This window comes from Salvia hispanica, chromosome 2 (assembly GCF_023119035.1).
Source record: "Salvia hispanica cultivar TCC Black 2014 chromosome 2, UniMelb_Shisp_WGS_1.0, whole genome shotgun sequence".
Taxonomy (NCBI): domain Eukaryota; kingdom Viridiplantae; phylum Streptophyta; class Magnoliopsida; order Lamiales; family Lamiaceae; genus Salvia; species Salvia hispanica.
In genome coordinates, this window is record NC_062966.1 from 6,604,393 (window position 1) to 6,624,821 (window position 20,429).

Sequence of the window (20,429 nt, forward strand, 5' to 3'; positions counted from 1 at the left end):
AAAAAATCCCACCATAGGGGTCTGACAAAATATAAAATCACAAATCAGGTTTTTTCGGACAATAACACCCTTATGACCTGTAAGGGCATTCTCGCCTATTTACCGACGCCGCCAGTGCAGAGCTGTCTGCATACACCTGCAATATGCAGTTTGGCTGACATCCACCCAATGATGTGACTGAAATGTCATGTCTTCTCTCCTCTCTCTCCCTTGAAAATAGTGTGTACCTGAATTGATATTCTATAAAAATTAAATCACATATTTTTCACTTCTCTCCTATTCACTTTCACTTGTAGTCATTTTCGCTCTCTCATCTCACTCCACTCCCGTTTGGTGCTGTGATTTTAGACTTTATATGTTATATTTGTTTGTTTAATTTTGGTATTTATATAATTTTCAAATAACCCTAACAGAGGAGCATTCCGAGAGGTTTTCCGAATAGGAAAGGACGACGGAGGTGGAATTGGCGACTTGCTTCCTCGAGGAAGGGTGGAATAACGAGCGATCGAAATTGGAATCGCCGGAGAAGAAGTCGTCGTCGAGGGTTCCAACGCGGGAGAGGTGGAGGAAGGCACGACGGCTGCGGAGAGGGGGTGGTGGCGGTGGTGGAGATGGGAGGAGGCGGAGAAATCGAGGCGGGAGAGGAGGGATTTCAAGGAGGGGTCGTTGTCGATGAGGGAGGAGAGGTAATAGGAGGCGCTCTGGACATTGGAGCGGAAGGTGAGGAGGAGAGAGGAGAGGAAGACGAAGGTGAGGAGGTGGGAATTGAACAATGGTGAGGTGTGGCGGAGGATTTGCGCGGTGGTGGTGTGGCGGAGGAGCGACGGCGGATCGCGGTGGCCGTCCATGGTGGAGGAGGGTTTCTGGATTTGGGGACTTTGGGTTTGTGGAATTTTTCAATCTTCAATCTGGGGATTTTGAAATTAAAACAAAAACAAAAGAAAATAGGAAGCTCACTCTCTCTCTCAAAAAGCTTGATTTGCTTTAGTTGAAATTTTATACTAGTAAAATAAATGCTGATTTGTTTTTTTTTTTTTTTTTTGTTTTGAAATAATATATTTCTATTAATTGTCACAATAATAGTATTATGGTTGCTTATTTTAAATAATTTTAGCTGTTGGTGTTAATGGATTAACATTTGAGAATGTTGGGGTCTAAGTTTAGCTAAAAATATTAAAATAAGAATATAAGTAGGTTTTTGACTGATAATTATTGTTGTACTATAAAATAATGAATCAATTTGTGAGAAGGCAAAGGCTTTGCTGTCAAATTTCGATACAGCAAGACAACAAATTCAAATTCAAGTCACTATTAACATATAAATTAATGATTTTTATATTTCAATGGAAACAGGTAGGTGATTCAAATAACTTGTTTGATTTTTAACATCTCTTACACATCAGCTTGTAGTCAAAGTCTAGGTGTGCAGAATTCTGCATGTTTGAAGCATAACTATTAACACATAAATTAATGATTTTTATATTTCAATGGAAACAGGTAGGTGATTCAAATAACTTTTGATTTTTGACATCTCTTATACATCAGCTTGTAGTCAAAGTCTAGGTGTGCAGAATTCTGCATGTTTGAAGCATAACTAGACTAAATTGCCCTTCAAGCCATTTGGGCATTTTCGTCTGAAAAATGGCAAAATATGCAAGGTTTGTGATTTTATATTTTGTCAGACCCCTATTGTGGGATTATATTTTGTTAGGGGTCAACGGTGCAACAAGTCAAAAAGTTAAGGCCCTTTTATGCAGTTCACTCTATATTAAAATATATTAGTTATTGTAATGAATACATATTCTTAATTATAAACATCATTATATATTCTTTGTTCTTGGTTTTTTTTTATTTTAGTCCACTCTCCTTAGAATTTATCTTCATTATTTGAAAATTTTATGACGGGAGGTAAATCTTTACAATTTTCATCCTATATTTACTCAATTATAGTTTTTAATACTTATATATTAATTAGTCTCTAATTAATTAAATAATACTACTAAGTTTATAAATTAAATTGCAAAATAAGGTGAAATTATATACTATATTTTAAATTAAATCTAACTTATAAAGTTTGTATAACTTCTTAATATAAAGAGTAGTGGTAATTGTCATATTATTCAAAACAAACAAGATGCATAAATTATTATCGTTATTTTAAGTGATAATTTACTTTTTATACATATATGCGGCAGGAAGTAAGAAATTTATTCTTTCCAATATTAAAAGTTTATCTTATTTTTATCACTTACTTTACTCTTTTTATCTCTCCTAATTTATTCATCTATCATATCTATTTTATTTTTATTAAATTCATTTAACACAAGTTCTTAAAAGTCTTCATAATGATAATATTTCTTATTTTTGTCAATTTGTATTGATAGTGTTGTAGCATGTCATTGGAGTGTGATTGCTTTCTTTGTATTAGATATTTTAAAGTGCTCTAATTAATATACTTTCAAAAATTTACAAATAATTAATTAAAATATTTTTTTATTTATCTAATATATATACTGTTATTGTACATTTCTTATTCCAATTATCTGAGTTTTACTCTTTGATCTTTACTTGCCCATATTTATTTATTTGTATATCTTATTCTAATTAACTCATATTCTTTGATCATTGGTCATCCATCTTCTCTTTATTTATTAATTTTATTATTTGCACTCCACTTAGATCATAAATTAAAATTGTATAAATGTTACATTTATTAGGGAGTAGTAAATTCTTCATTTATAGTGAGCCACGATAAGTAAATTTCTGTTTTTCTAAATTATCACATTGCTTTGAATTTTTATGCTCTATGTATTCATTATATTTTGTATTCATTATTCGAAACTCTTATGTCCCGTGCATAGCACGGGTGTTAATACTAGTTCTATGAATACAAAGGTAGAAATTGAATAAGAGCATTAGCAATGGAGGGCCGATGAGAGGGCCTTCCCCATCGGCCTTCATCGCCCCACCATAATAAAAAGGGCCTCCGTGCGCCCCCTCCCTCTCTCCCCCATATGGCCGATATATCGGCCCTAGCCGATGAGAAGGGCCCTCCGATCGGCCCTCCATAGTGGAGGAAGGGCCGCCGGTCGGCCCTTTGATCTTTTTTATTTTATTTTTTGTGCTGAAACAGAATGAGAGAGATGAAGAAACATGGAGGAAGAAAGAAGAAGAATGGAGGAAGAAGAAGAAGAAGAAGAAGAAAGCGGCGGTTGTGATGAGGAAGATTAACCCTAATAATTTATATTTAAACTATAAATTAGTGGGCCAATAATTTTATTAAATAGATGGACTATAAATTAATGGACCACTAATTTTATTAAATTAATAGACTTAATTTAGGTTTTCATTTAGTTAATTAATATGTTGTCAAATATTTGAGATAAATTAAAATTTATTTAATAGTTTTAATCATAAATAGATCATATAACACGATTTAGTCAACTTCATAATATTTTTAGTCAATTCTCCTATACATTAGATGCATATTTATTTCGGAATAAATCGTATTATATGATCTATTTATGATTAAAACTATTAAATATTGATTAAATCTAAGGTGTCGTCGTACCTTATTGATGAAATATTAGACACTATCAAATATTGATTAAAACTATTAATTTGTTATTTATAGTAATTTTAATAATTAAAAATTTTTATTGATATTTAAAAATCAAAATTTAAAATTTAATTTTATAAAATTAAATCTAATATTAAAATAAAGAAACAAAGCGAAGTATGACAAAAGGGAAGAAAAATGATAATTTTGATAAAATATCAGATTTAGTACATAATTGAAATAATATCAGATTTAAAATGTAAAAAGACCAAATTGCCCAAACCCTCCAAAACCCCCTAAAAGGGTATTTTCGTCACGAAACAGTGAAAAAGGACCATTTTCGAGATAAACGCTTAGTCCAGGGTTGTTTGGAGATATTTTTAAAGTTCAGGGTTCATTGACGAGATAAATGCATTCATTGACGAGATAAATGCATAGTCTAGGGACTATTTTTGTAGTTCACTCTTTAATTTAATTAATTTAACATACTATTAAATATAGAAATGCTAAAAAAATTAAAATAAAATAATGATGATGTGGAAATAAAATGATGATGTGAAAATAATACTCCCTCCGTCCCACTTTAGGAGTCCCGATTGAGTTCGACACGGATATTAAGAAATATAATGGAAAGTTGGTGAAAAAAGATAGTGGAATGTGGGTCCTACTTTTATATATTAGTTTTATAATAAAATGTGAATGAGAAAAAGTGAGTGGAATGTGAGGCATATTATCAATAATGGAATATTTCAACCGGAACTTCTAAAGTAAGACAACTAAAAATAGTAAATCGAAACTTCTAAAGTGGGACGGTGGGAGTAAAAAATAAGGGCCCGCTCTAAAGCAGTCAGACTACTTGCATCTCAGTGTCTGACTGGATAAAGAATTTTGTACAGCCGTCCTCAATCATACAAAAATTAAACAAATTATTTAACCAATATTAATTCTGCAGACAGACCAGATTTACACGTCGTTATATCCAAAAAAGCCATTCTTATACACCCCACTCATCACCCACCACGTTTTGCCTCACATGCTCTCTCCCGCTTTGCATACGTGTACCTTGCGCATCACCTCTAGTACCTCCATTCCACTCCCCGATTTATCAGCTTTGAATTCATAATCAAAGTCAAGTCTGCACGCTTTTTCACAAATCATATCAAATCGTAAACAAAATCGAGAATTCCATCATTTATCCCACACATTCTTCCCCCTCATTCAAATCTCTTTTGCCATTATAAAAAACAATCATAAACAACTAAATTTTATAAAATTAAAATAAAGTTATATTAATAATTTGATATATTAGTTATATATTAAAATTATAAATATAATAAGTGAATAGGTTAAAAAGACTTATTAGCCTTTAACCTCATTTTTTATATTTATATTTGAATTTTCTTTCTATTATTTTTAAAATTTGAATTAAAGTAGACACTAGTTACATATATAATTCTAAAAAAATAAAAAAATTATAAAAAATCATAAATATATAACCACAATATTATGCACTTTCCATGTACTATATATGTATCTAATATTTTAATTAAATTCATAAATAAACCTATTTTTTTGTCAAATAAACAAGAATTTGGTTTACAAAATTTGGTCACATAGATCTATTGTTTACTCTTTAGGGCATCCACTATAGGGGCGGCGCGCCGGCCGCCCCCTTCCCGGCTACGCCGCGGCGGCGTATAGTGGCGGACGCGTCCGCCCCGGGGGCGGACGAATTTGTTGGGGCGGAAGGGGTAGCGCCGGCTTTGCGGCGATTTTCCGGTATCCATGAATACAACGAATATTTGGTCTCATCGCACTTTTTAATTTTATTATTTATTGTCTTGTTCTTTAATTATTTTTAATCCGATAATTTTAATTGTAAAATTGAATTAAAAAATACAACAAGAAAAATAAAGTGAAAGTTGTCCACCAAAAAGTGTCCACTATTGCTGCGGACACTTTTTTTTGGGGCTGTGAACAAATAAAATGGGGCTATGGACAAAAAAAAAAGTTATTCACCAAAACTTGTCCACTTATAATGGATGCTCTTATGCACATTTATATTTCCATTTTTTATTGAAACCACATTCCAGCTGTAATAAGATTCTCGATTTGAAAAAAAAAAACACCACTTTGCTCCCACTGAAAATCATTTTGTTTATAGGCAGATGGAAAAGGAAAGTTTTCTGGAAAATTTCTTGAAACCTCTGATTCAATTGACCCACCAATAAATGATTTGTGCTTTAATTCTTCAATTATGTGCTTGATTCCGTATCTGGACTGATTGATATATCTATTTCCCCAAACAAAAGAGAGCAAAATCAAAGTGTGATTGATGAGGAGGATGATGTCGGGCCTGAATGAGCCCACCAAGATTCGGAAAAGGGGAAACTCATCTTCACCGTCTTCATCGTCGAGAATTTACAATTATAGGCTGAGCAAACGGGCCATCTTGGTGGGGAAGGGGAGGTCTCGATCCAGCACCCCTGTGCCGACGTGGCGAACAAGCGCCGCCGTTGAGACTCCCAAGTATTCGCAGAGCGGGAGATCGGCCCGGCCCGTGTCGGCCCGGAGGCTGGCTGCGACGCTGTGGGAGATGAACGAGATGCCGTCGCCGAAGATGAGTGAGAGTGATTTAGAGGTGAGGAAGCGGCAGCAGAGGAAGAGCGGGAGCAGGAAAGGCGACAAACTGCTGCATTCGGGCTCGGGCTCGGGCTATTTGCCTCCGCATTTGTCCGATCCGCCTCACAGCCCCACTGTTTCCCAGGTCAATACTACAATTACCTAAGCGTCTGTTCGGTACGAGAAATTGAAATTGAAATAGAATTATAATTAAAATCATATGGAATTGAATTAGAATTCAATTCGAAATCATATGGGAGTGTATGTGTGTGCAGTTCACAGTGTGTGTTCTGTGTGCATTGTGTTTGAGTGTGTAGTGTGTCAAGGTATCCAAATTTATAATTATTTGAAATTTCAACAATCTACTTTTGATATGGAATTCAAATTGTGAAAATGACAGGAATTGAAATTATAATTCAATTCCAAATCCAAATCCAAATATTAATTCCAATTCCAATTTCAATTTCAATTTCGCATGCCCTATTCCATGATGCCTAATGTAGCTTAAATGTCTATTTCTGTTCTCAAACTACAAAGCAAAGCATCGAATCTCAACCTCTGAGTGTGTTTTGTAGAAAATGCCAACAAGCAGTCGCCGGAGGCAGAAGCTTATGTCTGCTGATAGAAGCATTGATTGTGTTAGCAATGCAAGTTATATGGAGGTGAATTTTTATTTATTTATTTGCTGATTTACCGAATTTGATTGGTGTGCGCTGCATAAACCTACATCTACAACTTTCAGACTGAGAGTCGATCACGCCACCAGATTTCCACGGAATCCGTCGTTGGTGGGAGGAATCGTTTGAAGGAAGCAAGCAGTGCTCTGACTACTTCAAAAGAGCTGCTCAAGATCATCAACCGCCTCTGGGGTCAAGCTGATCAGCCCTCTTCAAGCATGTCTCTCATCTCAGCCCTCCACTCTGAGCTCGAGAGAGCTCGTTTGCAGGTCAATCACCTCATCCAAGAGCAACGCTCCGAGAAGAACGACATCAGCTACCTCATCAAGTGTTTTGCTGAGGATAAGGCCTCTTGGAAGAACCACGAGCAACTCGCTGTGGAAGCTGCTGTCGGATCCATCGCCCGTGAGCTGGATGCAGAGCGGAAGCTGAGAAGGCGGCTTGAGAGCTTGAACGCGAAACTAGGGCAAGAGCTTGCAGAGATCAAGTCGTCGTTCATCAAGGCAGTCAAAGAATTGGAGTCTGAGAAAAGAGCAAGAGAGGTAGCAGAACAGGTGTGCGATGAGCTAGCAAGAAATATCGATCTGGATAGGGCCGGAGTGGACAAGTCCGAGAGGGAATGTGTCGGATTTCATCAACAAGTGGAGGAGGAACGCGAGCTGCTGGAATTGGCTGATAAGTTGCATGAGGATCGAGCCCAAATGAAGCTTTCTGAGGCCAAGCATCAATTCGAGGAGAAGAGCTCTGCTGTCAGCAAGCTAAGGAAGCAACTCGAAGCTTTCCTAGGATCAAAACGAGACAGAGTTGATGAAGAAGTCGAGGATGGTGTGGAAAGCAAAGAAGAAGACTCTGCAGAGAGTGATCTTCACTCCATCGAATTGGAGTTGAATAAAAACAATAGTATTGAGAAAGGGCACAGCAAATGGGCTCACACCTCTGCAGTTGAACGCATGTCTAGGAGAACACCGGCTAGTAATGATACGAGAGCAAGAAACTCCATCTCCGGAATGGTCTCTCGTGGGAGCACTTCTCTGCAGAGAAGCGCGTCTGATGGAGTCGAATGGGCAGCTCAAGGTGCAGGTAACCATCACACTAATAACGAGGGAATTCATGAAGTGGATGAAATGCAGAGGCTCAAAACTAGTAAAGGTTTCAAGAATCAGTTACTATCAAGTTCCCGGTTAGGGATAGAAAACCATAGTCTCTCGAAGAAGAAGGAGAATTCATATCCTCCGAGAGATGGAAGTCATGAGAAATCTAAGTCTAGAGCAGCAGAAGGCAGTCGGGGATCTAAATGGTGACGTTTTTGGAGCATCGACATGTTGTCGATGCAATCTCACACGTGCAATATATCAACACAAGTTAACAACATCTTGTTGACTTAATTTGTGGAAAACATATGGAAACTCCTCCACGATCATGTTATGGTATCGCGCCATGTTCCGCGTAGCAGAAGGCGTGACATCCGCGTAGCAGAAGGCGTGACAAACTCGTCTTCCACTTCTTGTAAGTTGCTTTGTGTATATTTTTGTTAAAGGGAAGTACTACTTGTTATATACTACACAGTATGTTGATTTTAATTTTGAATTTGAATTTGGAATGATTTAATTATGTCTCTAAGAGTTAAATTAATATTGAATCTATATCTTGTACGGTTTTAGGTGGAAATTAAGTGATCAAAACATTGAAATTTGTCCTAACATATGTACTGTAGTTATATTTAGTGAAGGACAATGTAGGTGAAATAATTTAGAGAGTCAGAATTATTGGACGCAGCATAGCCTTGTTTTGGAATTTTATCACAGGATGCTGTTGCATTGCGTTGGTACAAATATTTAAGAAAAAGATAGATCGGGTGATACCGACAATACAGAAAGCATTTGGCATCGCTCTTCGGTTTATGTCTTGTTTAGTTCGAATTGAAAGCATGGTTTTATTATTAATTTATAGCTGTCGTTTTGGAATACATATTTGTCTTGTAATAAATGCTGCGAACAGAATATACACCTCAGTGCCAAACAAAAACAAGGTTTTATTTTTATTTATGTAAGAAAATGGGATAAATTCCATATATATTTTTGGGATTTTGTATATATCTCTCTAGTTTTAATCGATATTCCATATGCATTGTGATTGTTTTGCGTGGAACTGCTGACTTTAAAATTTCAATGGTTAGAAGAAGATAGTAAGCATAAACTTTGGAATATGAGTGGTCTATAGTGAACAAAACAAGATTGATTAATTATAGTAAGTCTGATCAATTGAATCAATCGCCTAAACTTGTTTACTGAATATTGGGATGAATGAAACAAGACAGATACAGATCTAGACAGTTGTTTAATTTGGGTGCTTGTGAAAACTACATGTGCCAAAAGTCATTCTAAATTATATAGATGCACACTTTTCAACTCCCATTAATTAGAAGCAACGTCTTTATTGTTGATATTACATAATACATATGATAGGATGTAATCAAATACTCGTACTAACTAGTTTATTGTACTAGTACTAACTTTGCTAATTAATCAACTTAACATATTAAAATTTTTATAAGATGAGCATATCAATTATATCTTTGCATTAGACATTTATATATTTATATCACCCTAACATGACCCTATGCTATATAAAGTTGGCTTAAATGAATTTCTCTCAATTATTACACAACCTTTTTTAAAATTCAATTCCAGCTATGCATAGAAGATATAAGTAGTAGTAGTAGTAGTAGTAGTAGTAGTATATTCTAATTCTAGTAATTATTCTCTTATTTTGATTTTTATTGCCTTAAAATAATCTTTTTAATAAAAAAGATACTCCTAAAAATGAATAAAGGTGTCGACAGCAGTTAGAAATTTACTTTTTAAAAAGATGGCTCATCCAATCATCCAGCAGCAAGGATACCCAACTTTGTCTAAAATCCCAACCTCTGCCATGACTAAATGAATCACAAAAACACAAACACAAACACACTGTGTTGGTAAAGAATGGCAATCTGGGTGGTTGTGGTGTGGTTTGCAGCATTGACTCAACTCTCATCTTCTTCCATCATTACATCGCCTGGTTTTCCATCTCCAGCAATCAAATCGGTGAACCACTCCAAATCCAAATCCAAAGCCAAACTCTACGAAGAAAAGTTCTACACACAGATACTGGATCACTTCAACTACAATCCACCGAGCTACCACACGTTCCAGCAGCGCTATCTCATCAATCACAAACACTGGGGCGGCGCCGCCAACAACTCCCCCATCTTCGTCTACACCGGCAACGAAGGCGACATCGAATGGTTCGCTCAGAACACCGGCTTCATGTTCGAAACAGCCCCCCTTTTCAATGCTCTTCTCGTCTTCATCGAGGTTGTTACTGTCATTAATCTCTCCATACCCCTCTCTTCTTTCTCGTGCGCGATAAAGCTTTTACTCAAATTAACTGCAGCATAGATTCTACGGAAAATCTATACCTTTTGGCGGGAATAAAACACTAGCGTATTCGAATTCGTCCACGCTGGGCTGGTTGAGCTCCACGCAGGCATTGGCAGATTATGCGACTCTCGTGCTTGATCTCAAGCACAATTTGTCTGCGACCGATTCCCCTGTTATTGTCTTCGGAGGCTCCTATGGTGGAAGTATGTATTGTATCTCTTCTCCAATTAATTTATACTTTTCAGATTCCGAATTAATTAGTACATTACTATACATATGTTGTGGCAGTGCTGGCGGCATGGTTTAGATTGAAGTATCCTCATGTAGCTATTGGGGCATTGTCCTCTTCTGCACCAATCCTCAATTTTGACAACATCACTTCTCCCTTTAGTTTCAATGATATCATCACCAAAGATTTCAGGGTAAATTACATCTATTCATCATGTTTTACTAGCTTTTTCTAAACGAGACACTGTGATCAATGATAATTGTGATTTGGTACTAGTCTATGTCGTGTTGTTAATCGAAAAAGAAATAGACCGGTTTGATGTGTATTGAAATTGTTAAAGATGAGTGCATGATAAGGTTATGAGCCATTGGTCCAAAATGAACGACAAAAGAATCAATTAGAAAGTCTTTCTTTGGGACCATGTATAATTGTGTATGTATATTTGTGGGTTTTGTGAATGTGATATAAATAATTATCTGAAAATGAATGATTTGGATTGGTACTTATGAAACTGCAGAGTGAGAGTGAGAATTGTTACAAAGTGATCAAAAGATCGTGGCAAGAAATTGATGACACGGCAGCAAAGCCTGGTGGATTGGAAATTCTCAGAAAGGCATTCAGAATATGCAAGTAAGAATGCATTTCTATTCAATTATCAATTACCTTAAGAATGCTTTTCGAATCAATTATCAATTACCATTAGAAATTATATTATATTTATACTACTATGTAATAATGTGGTACTATGTTATATATAGGAATTATATAAGTGCAGGGTATCTTGAAGGTTGGCTTGGTACAGCATTTACATACACAGCAATGACGGATTATCCAACTCCCACCAATTTCCTTAACCCATTGCCTGCCTATCCTGTCAAACAGGTAAACATAAGTATTTTTATTTTGGATGTCTATAATTTAAAGTAAAATTTGGTTTTTTTTTTCCTTTTAAGATAGATAGATCCAACTATTCAATCAAATCATTACATTCGAATTTTATAATAAAATAAATATATAAAAGTAGGATTCACATTTTATAAACTCATTGCTCTATTTTATTCATTAAGTCAAACAATTTCTTAAAATTCTGGCTGAGTCAAAATGGGATTATAAATGACGGAAAAAGTGAACAGTATTTTCAAAGTAATATTTATTTTATAGTTACAAATTTCTTTTGACTAATAATATCAAGCGAGCTCTTTTTTCATCCTTTTTACAGACAATGAGCATTAATAAAATGTAATTTTAATACTAACTTTGAAAATATAACCCCACGTGGTACAGACTTAATAATCACGCAATATGCTTAGAGCATCTACAACCATTCCACTAAACTCAAACTCATTTTAGTATAAATCACACATTAAATATTGATTTTACTCCAACCATTTATACTAAACTCAAACTTAAAAGAATATTTTCTATATTATGCCTTTTTTACTCACAAAATTTGAAAAAAATTTAAGTATTGGTTTAGTGTAAACCTAAAGATAAGTATTTTTTTCTCAAAAACCAAAAATAGAATAGGTTTTTTAATACTATTGGAGTAAAATACCTATTCTATTTTAGGTTTTAGTGTACCCGGTCTTAGAATGGAATAGGATAAGGTTTGGTTTTACTAATCACGAAAATATTGGAAAACAGATGTGCAAAGCAATTGACGATCCGAAAACTGGAAACAACACCTTCGAGAAATTATATGGTGCGGCGAACATCTACTACAACTATAGTGGAGATGCCACGTGTTTCGATCTGGCTGATGATTCCGATCCCCACGGCCTCGGTGGTTGGACATGGCAGGTATGTACCATGATCATATAAATTCAACAATTACTTTAGACCCATTAAAAATTGTAGAAAATCCTAATTAGAAATATTTTATAGAAAAAAATGATGAAATTAAATAAATGGTGAAATTTAACTATTTCAGGCATGTACTGAGATGATTCTACTAACAGACGGCAACACCGTAGATAGCATGTTCCCGCCGTCCAATTACAGCTACAACGATCGACTTCAATTTTGCAAAGATAGGTTCAACATTGAGCCCAGGCCCACTTGGGCCCCCACAGAGTTTGGAGCCCGTGTAACAACCATTTTCCGGCCCATTTTTATACTTTCTGGCCCATTCAAATTCATTTTCTAAAAATATTTCTTTTTTACAGCATATTCACAGGGTTCTGAAACGCTTTGGTAGCAACATCATCTTCTTTAATGGGCTAAGGGATCCATGGAGTGGTGGAGGGTACTATACTTTATTATTTAATGAATTTATTCATCATTGCCTTTTTTCAAAATATTAATAGTATGTTTTTTATGTGATACGTTTGTTGATGGCAGGGTGCTAAAAGATATTTCAAAGACTGTGGTTGCTATTGTTGCTAAAAAAGGTAAGTATTGTTTTGGGCATTTTATTGGGCTTCATCGGCTCATAACATGTTAATGTGATTTAAAATGGGAAAATGATCTGAAAATATAGGTTAAAAAATTGTTTTCATTAATTATAGTATTAAGATAGTATATGACAAGTAGTTGATGGTGATACTATTGCAGGTGCGCACCACGTGGACCTTAGATTCTCAACAAATGAAGATCCAAAATGGCTCAAGGAAGTAAGGAAAAGAGAAGTCCACATCATATCAAAATGGCTCTCTCAGTATTATCATGATTTGGCTGATTCTTCCAATTATTGATTTGAATTCTATGTGTTTACTCACACACACAACACAAACACGTGAATTTATCAAAATTCTCATATCCAAAAAGTGATCAATTTCTGATGTTTACTGTTCATGTAATAATTTTGTATCTTATAATGGAGATTTTGATAAAAGATTATTCACATGCATTATTGTATGAATTTGGACTTCGTTATATTAAAAATCTTAAAAGAAATTATCTGCTAAAATCTTTTTAAGAAGCAAAAAATAGCTCAAAACCCCGAATTTGTAATATCTGAAACAGACCCTGAGATTTTCTCATAAATTAAGAAATAATTTGATGGCAAAAGTGGTTCGTAAAAAGAATTAGTGAAGCACAACGAAATTTCAAATAAGTTGAGGGTACAGCATGTAATATTACAAAGATACTAAAAATTGGTTGTAAATGTAATTAATACTGATATATAATATCATACGTATCTGATATTTCTTGATTTTTCTTGTCTTATGTGTTCAAAGAAAGTGACAATACTATGCACTAGCACATTTCGAACGGCACACGTCTTCTTCCAAGTATTCCGTGTCACCGCATTTTTTCTTTTTCTTTTTCCACCCTTTTTTAATTGAACAAATAATTAGAAGAATATTAGTATGTGTAATGACTATCACAAAATATTTTAAAAAATTGTTTTTTCTATGAAATTTAAACTTGACATATGATACCACGAACTTAAATAGCTGTTCATTTTTCTCGTCTAGCTATGGAATCTGGCTAAATCTCATTTGTCATCGCATTACATCAGATATGGTTTCCACTGAAAAATAACATAAATTTGATTATTAAAGACAAATATGATTATCGGTCTCATTTTAATATAGTTGGATTCCATAGATTCAACAAAAAAAAAAATTATTAAAACTTTTATAAATTTTTAGCGGGATTCGCGGCATATATATTCCAATGTTGGTATTTATTCTTCTTTTATTATCCTCTCTGAAACCTAGCAATTTTATTTCCTTTTAGAGATAATATATGTTGTCTGTATGCTATATATATTTGTGAACTGTTTCATGGGTTTGGGAAGAGAAAAGTCTTTCAAAAGTATAATATCAGAAGAAAGTATTTATACTTGAAAATTTTTCTTATTAAGTTTGGCAATAACAGAGTCACTTTGACCATGCTATTCTTATCACACGAGAAAAACGCAAACAAATTTATGGTCGTAATTGATTTTGCAGTCTGACTTTTCAAACACAATATAGTCTTTATTTCATCCACATAAAAAGTAAAATTGCGGCAAAGCAAATTTAAAACATTAAAAATATATTAATGTCTAGTTCACGGTTTATGCCCGTTCAAATCGAACCAAATTATTATTATTATTAATATTATTATTATTTATAAAATGAAAAAAAAAGAAAGTGTCATTTTTTTGGACGAAGGTAATAAAAATCACAACAAATTCAATTTTATAAGAAAATTATCCGAAACCGGAGATGGGAGTGAGGGAAATAAATGTGGGGCCAATTATTGGGTATGGATACACTGGTGGTACTTTAACACAGATGCGAATCCATTTAGGGAGACGTGGCTGCTTCCACATCCATTTAGATTGGATCGTACGTTTATCTAATTTTTTAATAAAAGGATTGTCATGGAGTACTCCCTCCGTTTTTCCGGAAATAAATGCACTTCTTTTTAATAAGAATATTAAGAATACTATGTTATGGATGATGAATAAACTAAGAGAGAATAAAATAAAAAAATAAAGACTAATGTCAAAAATACAAATGACTCAATTATCTTGAAACTTCCTAAAATATAAAAATGACTAAATTAACATGAAACGGAAGGAGTACTTTATAGTTTTATAATAGAACGTGATTGTAATAAGTAAGTTGAATGGTGGAGTCCATTTACCTAAAATAAAAACGAGTAAATGGAACTTTAAATCACGGATATCCAAAAAGAGCAAAATAGGACATCTTTGGACAGACGGAGGCAGTATTATTTTGAACCGCAATAAAAATCAATACTGAGTGCTCGGCCAAATCCGAACTACGAGTACTTGGGGCTTCCTTTCTGATTTAATTTATTTCTTGTGTTTATAATTTCAACATTTATTAATTGATTTAAGTTTGCAACTGACTTTAATTAATTAATATTTCTTTCATTCTTAAAAAATAGACAAACTTGGTAAAATAAGAGAGAGATAAAAAGATAGTTGATATAGGGTTAATGAATTGTACATAATTCACATTATTAGTGATATGTAATTGGTTAAAAACTTTCATATTTAGACTAAGTCTAGTTTTAGGAGTTAACCCAAAATGATAATACTAGTCTATTTATTTTTTAAGACAGATGGAGTATCTTTTACCAAGAGTAATATAATTCAAGACATAATTATTATACTTTGAATAAATTCCAATCAGATAAGTTTATGTATAATAAAATCTTTATGAACACCTTTTAGTGATATTATCAACCTACACTCTCCATGCAATAATATTCCTAGCACCACTAGACATAATTACTACTATTGCACAAGATATCAAGTTTACTAGGTTACGAAAAACACACATCTATTGATAAGTCAAAACAATGCATATTAGTACTCCATCTGTTCCATAATAGATGACACACTTGGAGAATGACACGTGATTTTCGGAGATGTTTTGTAGAGAGAAAAAATAGTACAGAGTATTTTTTATATTAATGTGTGAGAGAGCTTTTTTCAAAAACGAAAATGTAACATCTATTATAGAACAAGAAAGTGTGATATCTATTATAGGACATATGAAGTAGTAATTTATGTTTAATATTATATACATGGATTCCAAAATAAACAATTTGTTGGATCATTTCTTTCGGTATTTAGCAAGAAACACTCATCTCACCGTAGATTTGTGTAATTCTATACTACACTATTGTCATTAGTTTCCCAAGGTTATTGCATTGTAATTGTAACATCCCGAAATTACGAACCCTAATTTTAGAGCCGTAAAATTTTATTGATGACGTGGGAGACGTGAATTAATTGATGAATGAATTTAATGCATGAGCTCTTATGACCAAGTTGTGTCTAGGGTTGCGTCGGAGTTTGAAAAGTAAAACTTGATGAGTATATGACGTGGCTTGTGAATATTTGAATTAAAAGTGGAATTATGTGGCGATTTAATTGTTTAAGGGTGAGTGGGATTATTAGGATATTTCCATAAATACTATAACCACATTTATCTTTTTGAAATTTTCGAACCCCTTGACCTTATTGGGGGAAAATCCTATTTTTCCGGATTTAATTTAATTCTTGGGATATTTATCCAAATTAAATCCAAAACCCAATTATTCTCTATTTCTTAATGAGAAAAATCGACACCCATGATTGTTTTAAGGTGATTTTCGAAAATCACCTATTCTTGGGAAGGAAGAATTATTTTATTATTTAATTGATCCCTTATTGATTTCCTTCCATACCTAGAATTAAATATTCTACCAAATCTTACCATACCTCAAGGAGATCTTGCCATATCTTATTTAGTTATATGGGAGGAACCCCATAATACACGCCTATTACCTTTTTCCAATGGGAGGATTTTTATTTTATTTTGCTCCGTGATATTTTATTCTACTCCGAAAAATATATCAAACAAAATCTTGGCTAAATAAGTAGCCAAGATTTTCGAAAATTTCATATTCTCCAACTCTAGTTCACGCCATTTTGTATCTTCTTCTCTACTTCACAATATTTATTTTATTTAATTGTGTAGAATCAAATCTTCCCAAATATTCTATCTAATTACCTAAAGATTTTTATCAAACCCTATAAATAAGAGAAACACCTAACCCTAGCCATCAAAAAAATCGCCCCGCACCCCAAACTACACGCCTCCCTCCCTTTTCCCCCTCTCTCAAATTTCTCCTACTTTTCTCCAATAATCCTTCATCTTTTGAGAAGAGTTAGAGTTTGAGCCTCAAGATTTTTGAAGAATCAAGTCTCTACTTCGTTTCTACCGTTCGTTTTGACAAAAAAGGTACGTACATATTAATCTTCTTCTTTCTAACCGATTAATCGGTATTCTTGAACCCTCATGCATCTGGTTTGAGCGAGAGTGGGATATGTGGGACATAGAAAATGTATGTGTGTGTGTGTATGCGTGCGTGTGTTCATGCGTGTTTTTGTGACGTGTGATTGACACTCATGTGTGACATAAGTTGATGTTAGATCTAAGATTTAAGAGTGAATAAACATATATGATGAATATGTCTTGTTTTGATTGATAAATGTAAATCGGATCGGTGGGAAAAGGGGAAACGTTGAGACATGCATGATTTAGGAGTTGATGTTGAAACTGATTTGTGATTGTGCCTATGTGATTAAAAGGTGAAACCTCGGTTGCGAAGCCGGATAACGAAAGAGAGAAACGTACTTGAAATCTAAGCAGCCGAGGTGGGCTTTATTTTTAAACTCTTTTATGTGCAAATTTATGAATGTGGAGAGATAAGGGCGGTTTAACTGTTATGCCATGCCTATGTCTGTTTTGTTATGATATTGTGCGCCTGATGCCCAGTTTGAGAGTTCGCTCCATTGGGCTATAGGGCTATGGATATGTATAAACGAATTCGGGTCTGAGTAGGGCCGCAAACCCTACCAGGCTGTGTACACGGTGGGATCGGGAGCCGTCCTTGCTAGTCGGCCGGTCTCGTGGGCGAAAAGTGTGGCCACACTTTCGTCGCACTATGGAAATGTTGTGATTGATGGATTGTTGAGAAAGTGGGGAGTTTGTTTGACTGGCCAGTCTATGAAAATATTTTTGTGATACTCGATGATATTTATTTTGTAAAACTCGAGTTCACTATGGTAAGGGTAGCATAACTAATTAAATATTTTGGCAACGAGTTCACTGGGTATTTCAAAATACTCAGCCCTGCATGTGTTTTCCTTATGTGCAGGTTGAACGGCGACGAGCGGTGGCTGGTGTTGAGTACATTTAATTAATTAAGATGGATATTGTGAACTTCGAGTGTAGTCGTGTCTTCATACATGGCTTCACTTTCTCTTGGTCGTTTTCGCTGAATTTTTGAAACAATTTAGTATCATTTGGTTATTTTGAACTGGTTCCCTTTGGTTTAGAAGATTGAGACATGTTGTGGTTTTGTTGAATTTATGTCGAACCCTTGATTTTTTTATCATAGTTATGGTATCTATTCTTCATTGATTTTTTAGGTTAAACCGTTGACTTATTGCTTTGATAGTTTCTTTAATACTTTGGTCAAATCTCTTTAAATGAAACCCTAGCCTATGTTTTTATTGTTTTTAAGTCCGTTTTGGTAGCAGTCGCCGTATTTATTATACCCTAGAAACCCAGGCTGTTACAGTTGGTATCAGAGCCTCAGTTCTTTCCGCTCTGGACCTAAGAGTCTTTTCAAAATTTTAAAAAATAAAATTTATCCTTGTACCCATTTACTAACGTACTAAATATGGAAGGCTCAACACCGCAACTCGTCCCGTTCAACCGCGAAGAAAGAGGTACAAAATATTACTATGACTTTTGGATGAAATATATTGCTCTTGAAAATTTCGGTGGAAAATGTTATTTTTGTGAACATAGAAAGCATGCCATAGGATGACTCCTAGGAGTTTGGAAATATTGTGTAAATGTGAAGCGATGCTTCCCGAATGGTGATCCGTCAAATATTGTGTGTGAACTTGTGAAACTGTGAAATGCGAATGTGATTACGTGAGATTATGTTACAATGGTTGCAAAACATGGGCCTGAATTACTTGATACCTAGCATGACTTAGCTATACGATCACAGCGCTTATATCAACAGTAGAAACGCGGAATGACTAGTATGAGGCACTTAATGTATGTAAGGACTCGACGAAACGTGAAAGGAAACGCGCGAATAGCTGCCTTAGAAACGCGCCATCTTTTGATTTTTATACACATCCTTTCACCGCTCCATTTGGAACCACACACACACTTGTTATTCCTTTCCACCCCTTTGGGACGATGCTGACTTTTTCTTCTTATAGATGGTTCAACCCTATCAAGCCCTGATGCGTCGCCGTTACGCCAAAAATATGAATTTTCCGGTGGAGCGCTACGAGGAGCTGGAGTGGGACGGGAAACAGTTCATCCTGAACTATGTCACCGATTTCTACGACCACTGGCTGGACGCTTACGCGTATGGAACCACCCATCACGCGGGGATCATGAGACTTATCCATATGCTACCCTCCCCTTGGAGCGAGTGGACAACCCAAGCCGCAGTGTCATACACTTGGTTCAGCCCGCCCAAGTACACGCCTCGAGGAGACTTCGTTGGCTTAATAGGAGTCCTACTTCCGGCCATGTCAGCTGCAGCCGACGGACCTCCACTCCATCTGCCAACGCAAAAGTACTCGCCAGGAGTAGCGCGCCGGATGAAGTATCGCGATGACGAGGAGCCGCACGTTGCTCGCGTTCCCCGAAGGAGGACACTTAGGATGCGCACTTCGGCCCTTCTAAGGGTCGAAAGGGAGGTCGAAGAGATGCTCACCTCAATTCCTTCGCCCTTAAGCGACGAGCAGAAAGACGAGGAGATGGGACCATCTGGGAAGGGAGAGAGCTCAAACGCGGAAAGTGTCGGAGAGTCGGAAGAACCGGAAGAGGATGAGGGCGGAGATGAATAGTGATCGAATAGTGATTTTTGTTTTCCTTTCCCCATGTTTTGAGAATTCTAAAACCTTTACTTACTTTATCATTTTCTTTCGCATTGCTTTACTCCTTTTCGTTCGATGTACTAAGACCTTTTGAGATTTAATGAGGAATTCGCACCTTTTTTTTATTATCTTATCTTGCAATGAGCTATTTCTACTCTTTTCTACCTTATTGCGTGAATGTACTTGTCCGTTCTATTTTTCTTCCAAGTATCTTTCATCTTGTTGTGCAACTATATTATGTCTTTTCTTGCGCAACTGTTTTCCTACAATGCTATTGTGTGGTCATTCCTTGGACCCTACTTGTAGAAAAAAATCAAATTTTTCTTTCAAGTACATCACATCACTATTTTTGGGTTTGAATAAGTACGCTAACAACTCGAGTGAAAATGAATCAGAATGCCGCCTAGACACAACGTAAGGCACAAGGAATCCACTTCCCAGGCTTCGGAAGAAGAACCAACGCAGTGTGAAAGAAGAAGGCTTCGGACCCTTCACCTAAGGAACACGGAATGCAACACAGATCCGCCGTAAGACTAAGTAAAAGTGAGCT

The 20,429-nt window shown here is 35.3% G+C and overlaps 2 protein-coding genes across 2 annotated transcripts; both read left to right on the forward strand.

Annotated features, from left to right (window-relative positions):
• Positions 1-5,663: 5,663 nt before the first annotated feature.
• On the forward strand, positions 5,664-8,466 carry LOC125207653. Its single transcript, XM_048107087.1, has 3 exons — positions 5,664-6,326; positions 6,757-6,843; positions 6,924-8,466. The coding sequence occupies exons 1-3, from the start codon at positions 5,895-5,897 to the stop codon at positions 8,157-8,159; spliced, it is 1,755 nt and encodes a 584-aa protein (XP_047963044.1). The 5' UTR covers positions 5,664-5,894; the 3' UTR covers positions 8,160-8,466.
• Positions 8,467-9,736: 1,270 nt separating this feature from the next.
• Positions 9,737-13,347, forward strand: LOC125204508 (lysosomal Pro-X carboxypeptidase-like). The gene is made up of 10 exons (XM_048103183.1): positions 9,737-10,214; positions 10,294-10,483; positions 10,569-10,702; positions 11,027-11,139; positions 11,268-11,391; positions 12,154-12,309; positions 12,440-12,595; positions 12,675-12,754; positions 12,850-12,899; positions 13,063-13,347. Exons 1-10 carry the CDS (start codon positions 9,843-9,845, stop codon positions 13,200-13,202), a joined length of 1,515 nt encoding a protein of 504 aa, XP_047959140.1. The 5' UTR covers positions 9,737-9,842; the 3' UTR covers positions 13,203-13,347.
• Positions 13,348-20,429: the final 7,082 nt, after the last annotated feature.

Coding starts and splice junctions, on each gene's coding strand:
- LOC125207653 (XM_048107087.1), top strand. CDS start 5,895: ATGAGGAGGATGATGTCGGGCCTGAATGAGCCCACCAAGATTCGGAAA. Junction 6,327..6,756: donor ACAGCCCCACTGTTTCCCAG/GTCAATACTACA, acceptor TGTGTTTTGTAG/AAAATGCCAACAAGCAGTCG. Junction 6,844..6,923: donor GCAATGCAAGTTATATGGAG/GTGAATTTTTAT, acceptor TACAACTTTCAG/ACTGAGAGTCGATCACGCCA.
- LOC125204508 (XM_048103183.1), top strand. CDS start 9,843: ATGGCAATCTGGGTGGTTGTGGTGTGGTTTGCAGCATTGACTCAACTC. Junction 10,215..10,293: donor CTCTTCTCGTCTTCATCGAG/GTTGTTACTGTC, acceptor AATTAACTGCAG/CATAGATTCTACGGAAAATC. Junction 11,140..11,267: donor AAGGCATTCAGAATATGCAA/GTAAGAATGCAT, acceptor TGTTATATATAG/GAATTATATAAGTGCAGGGT.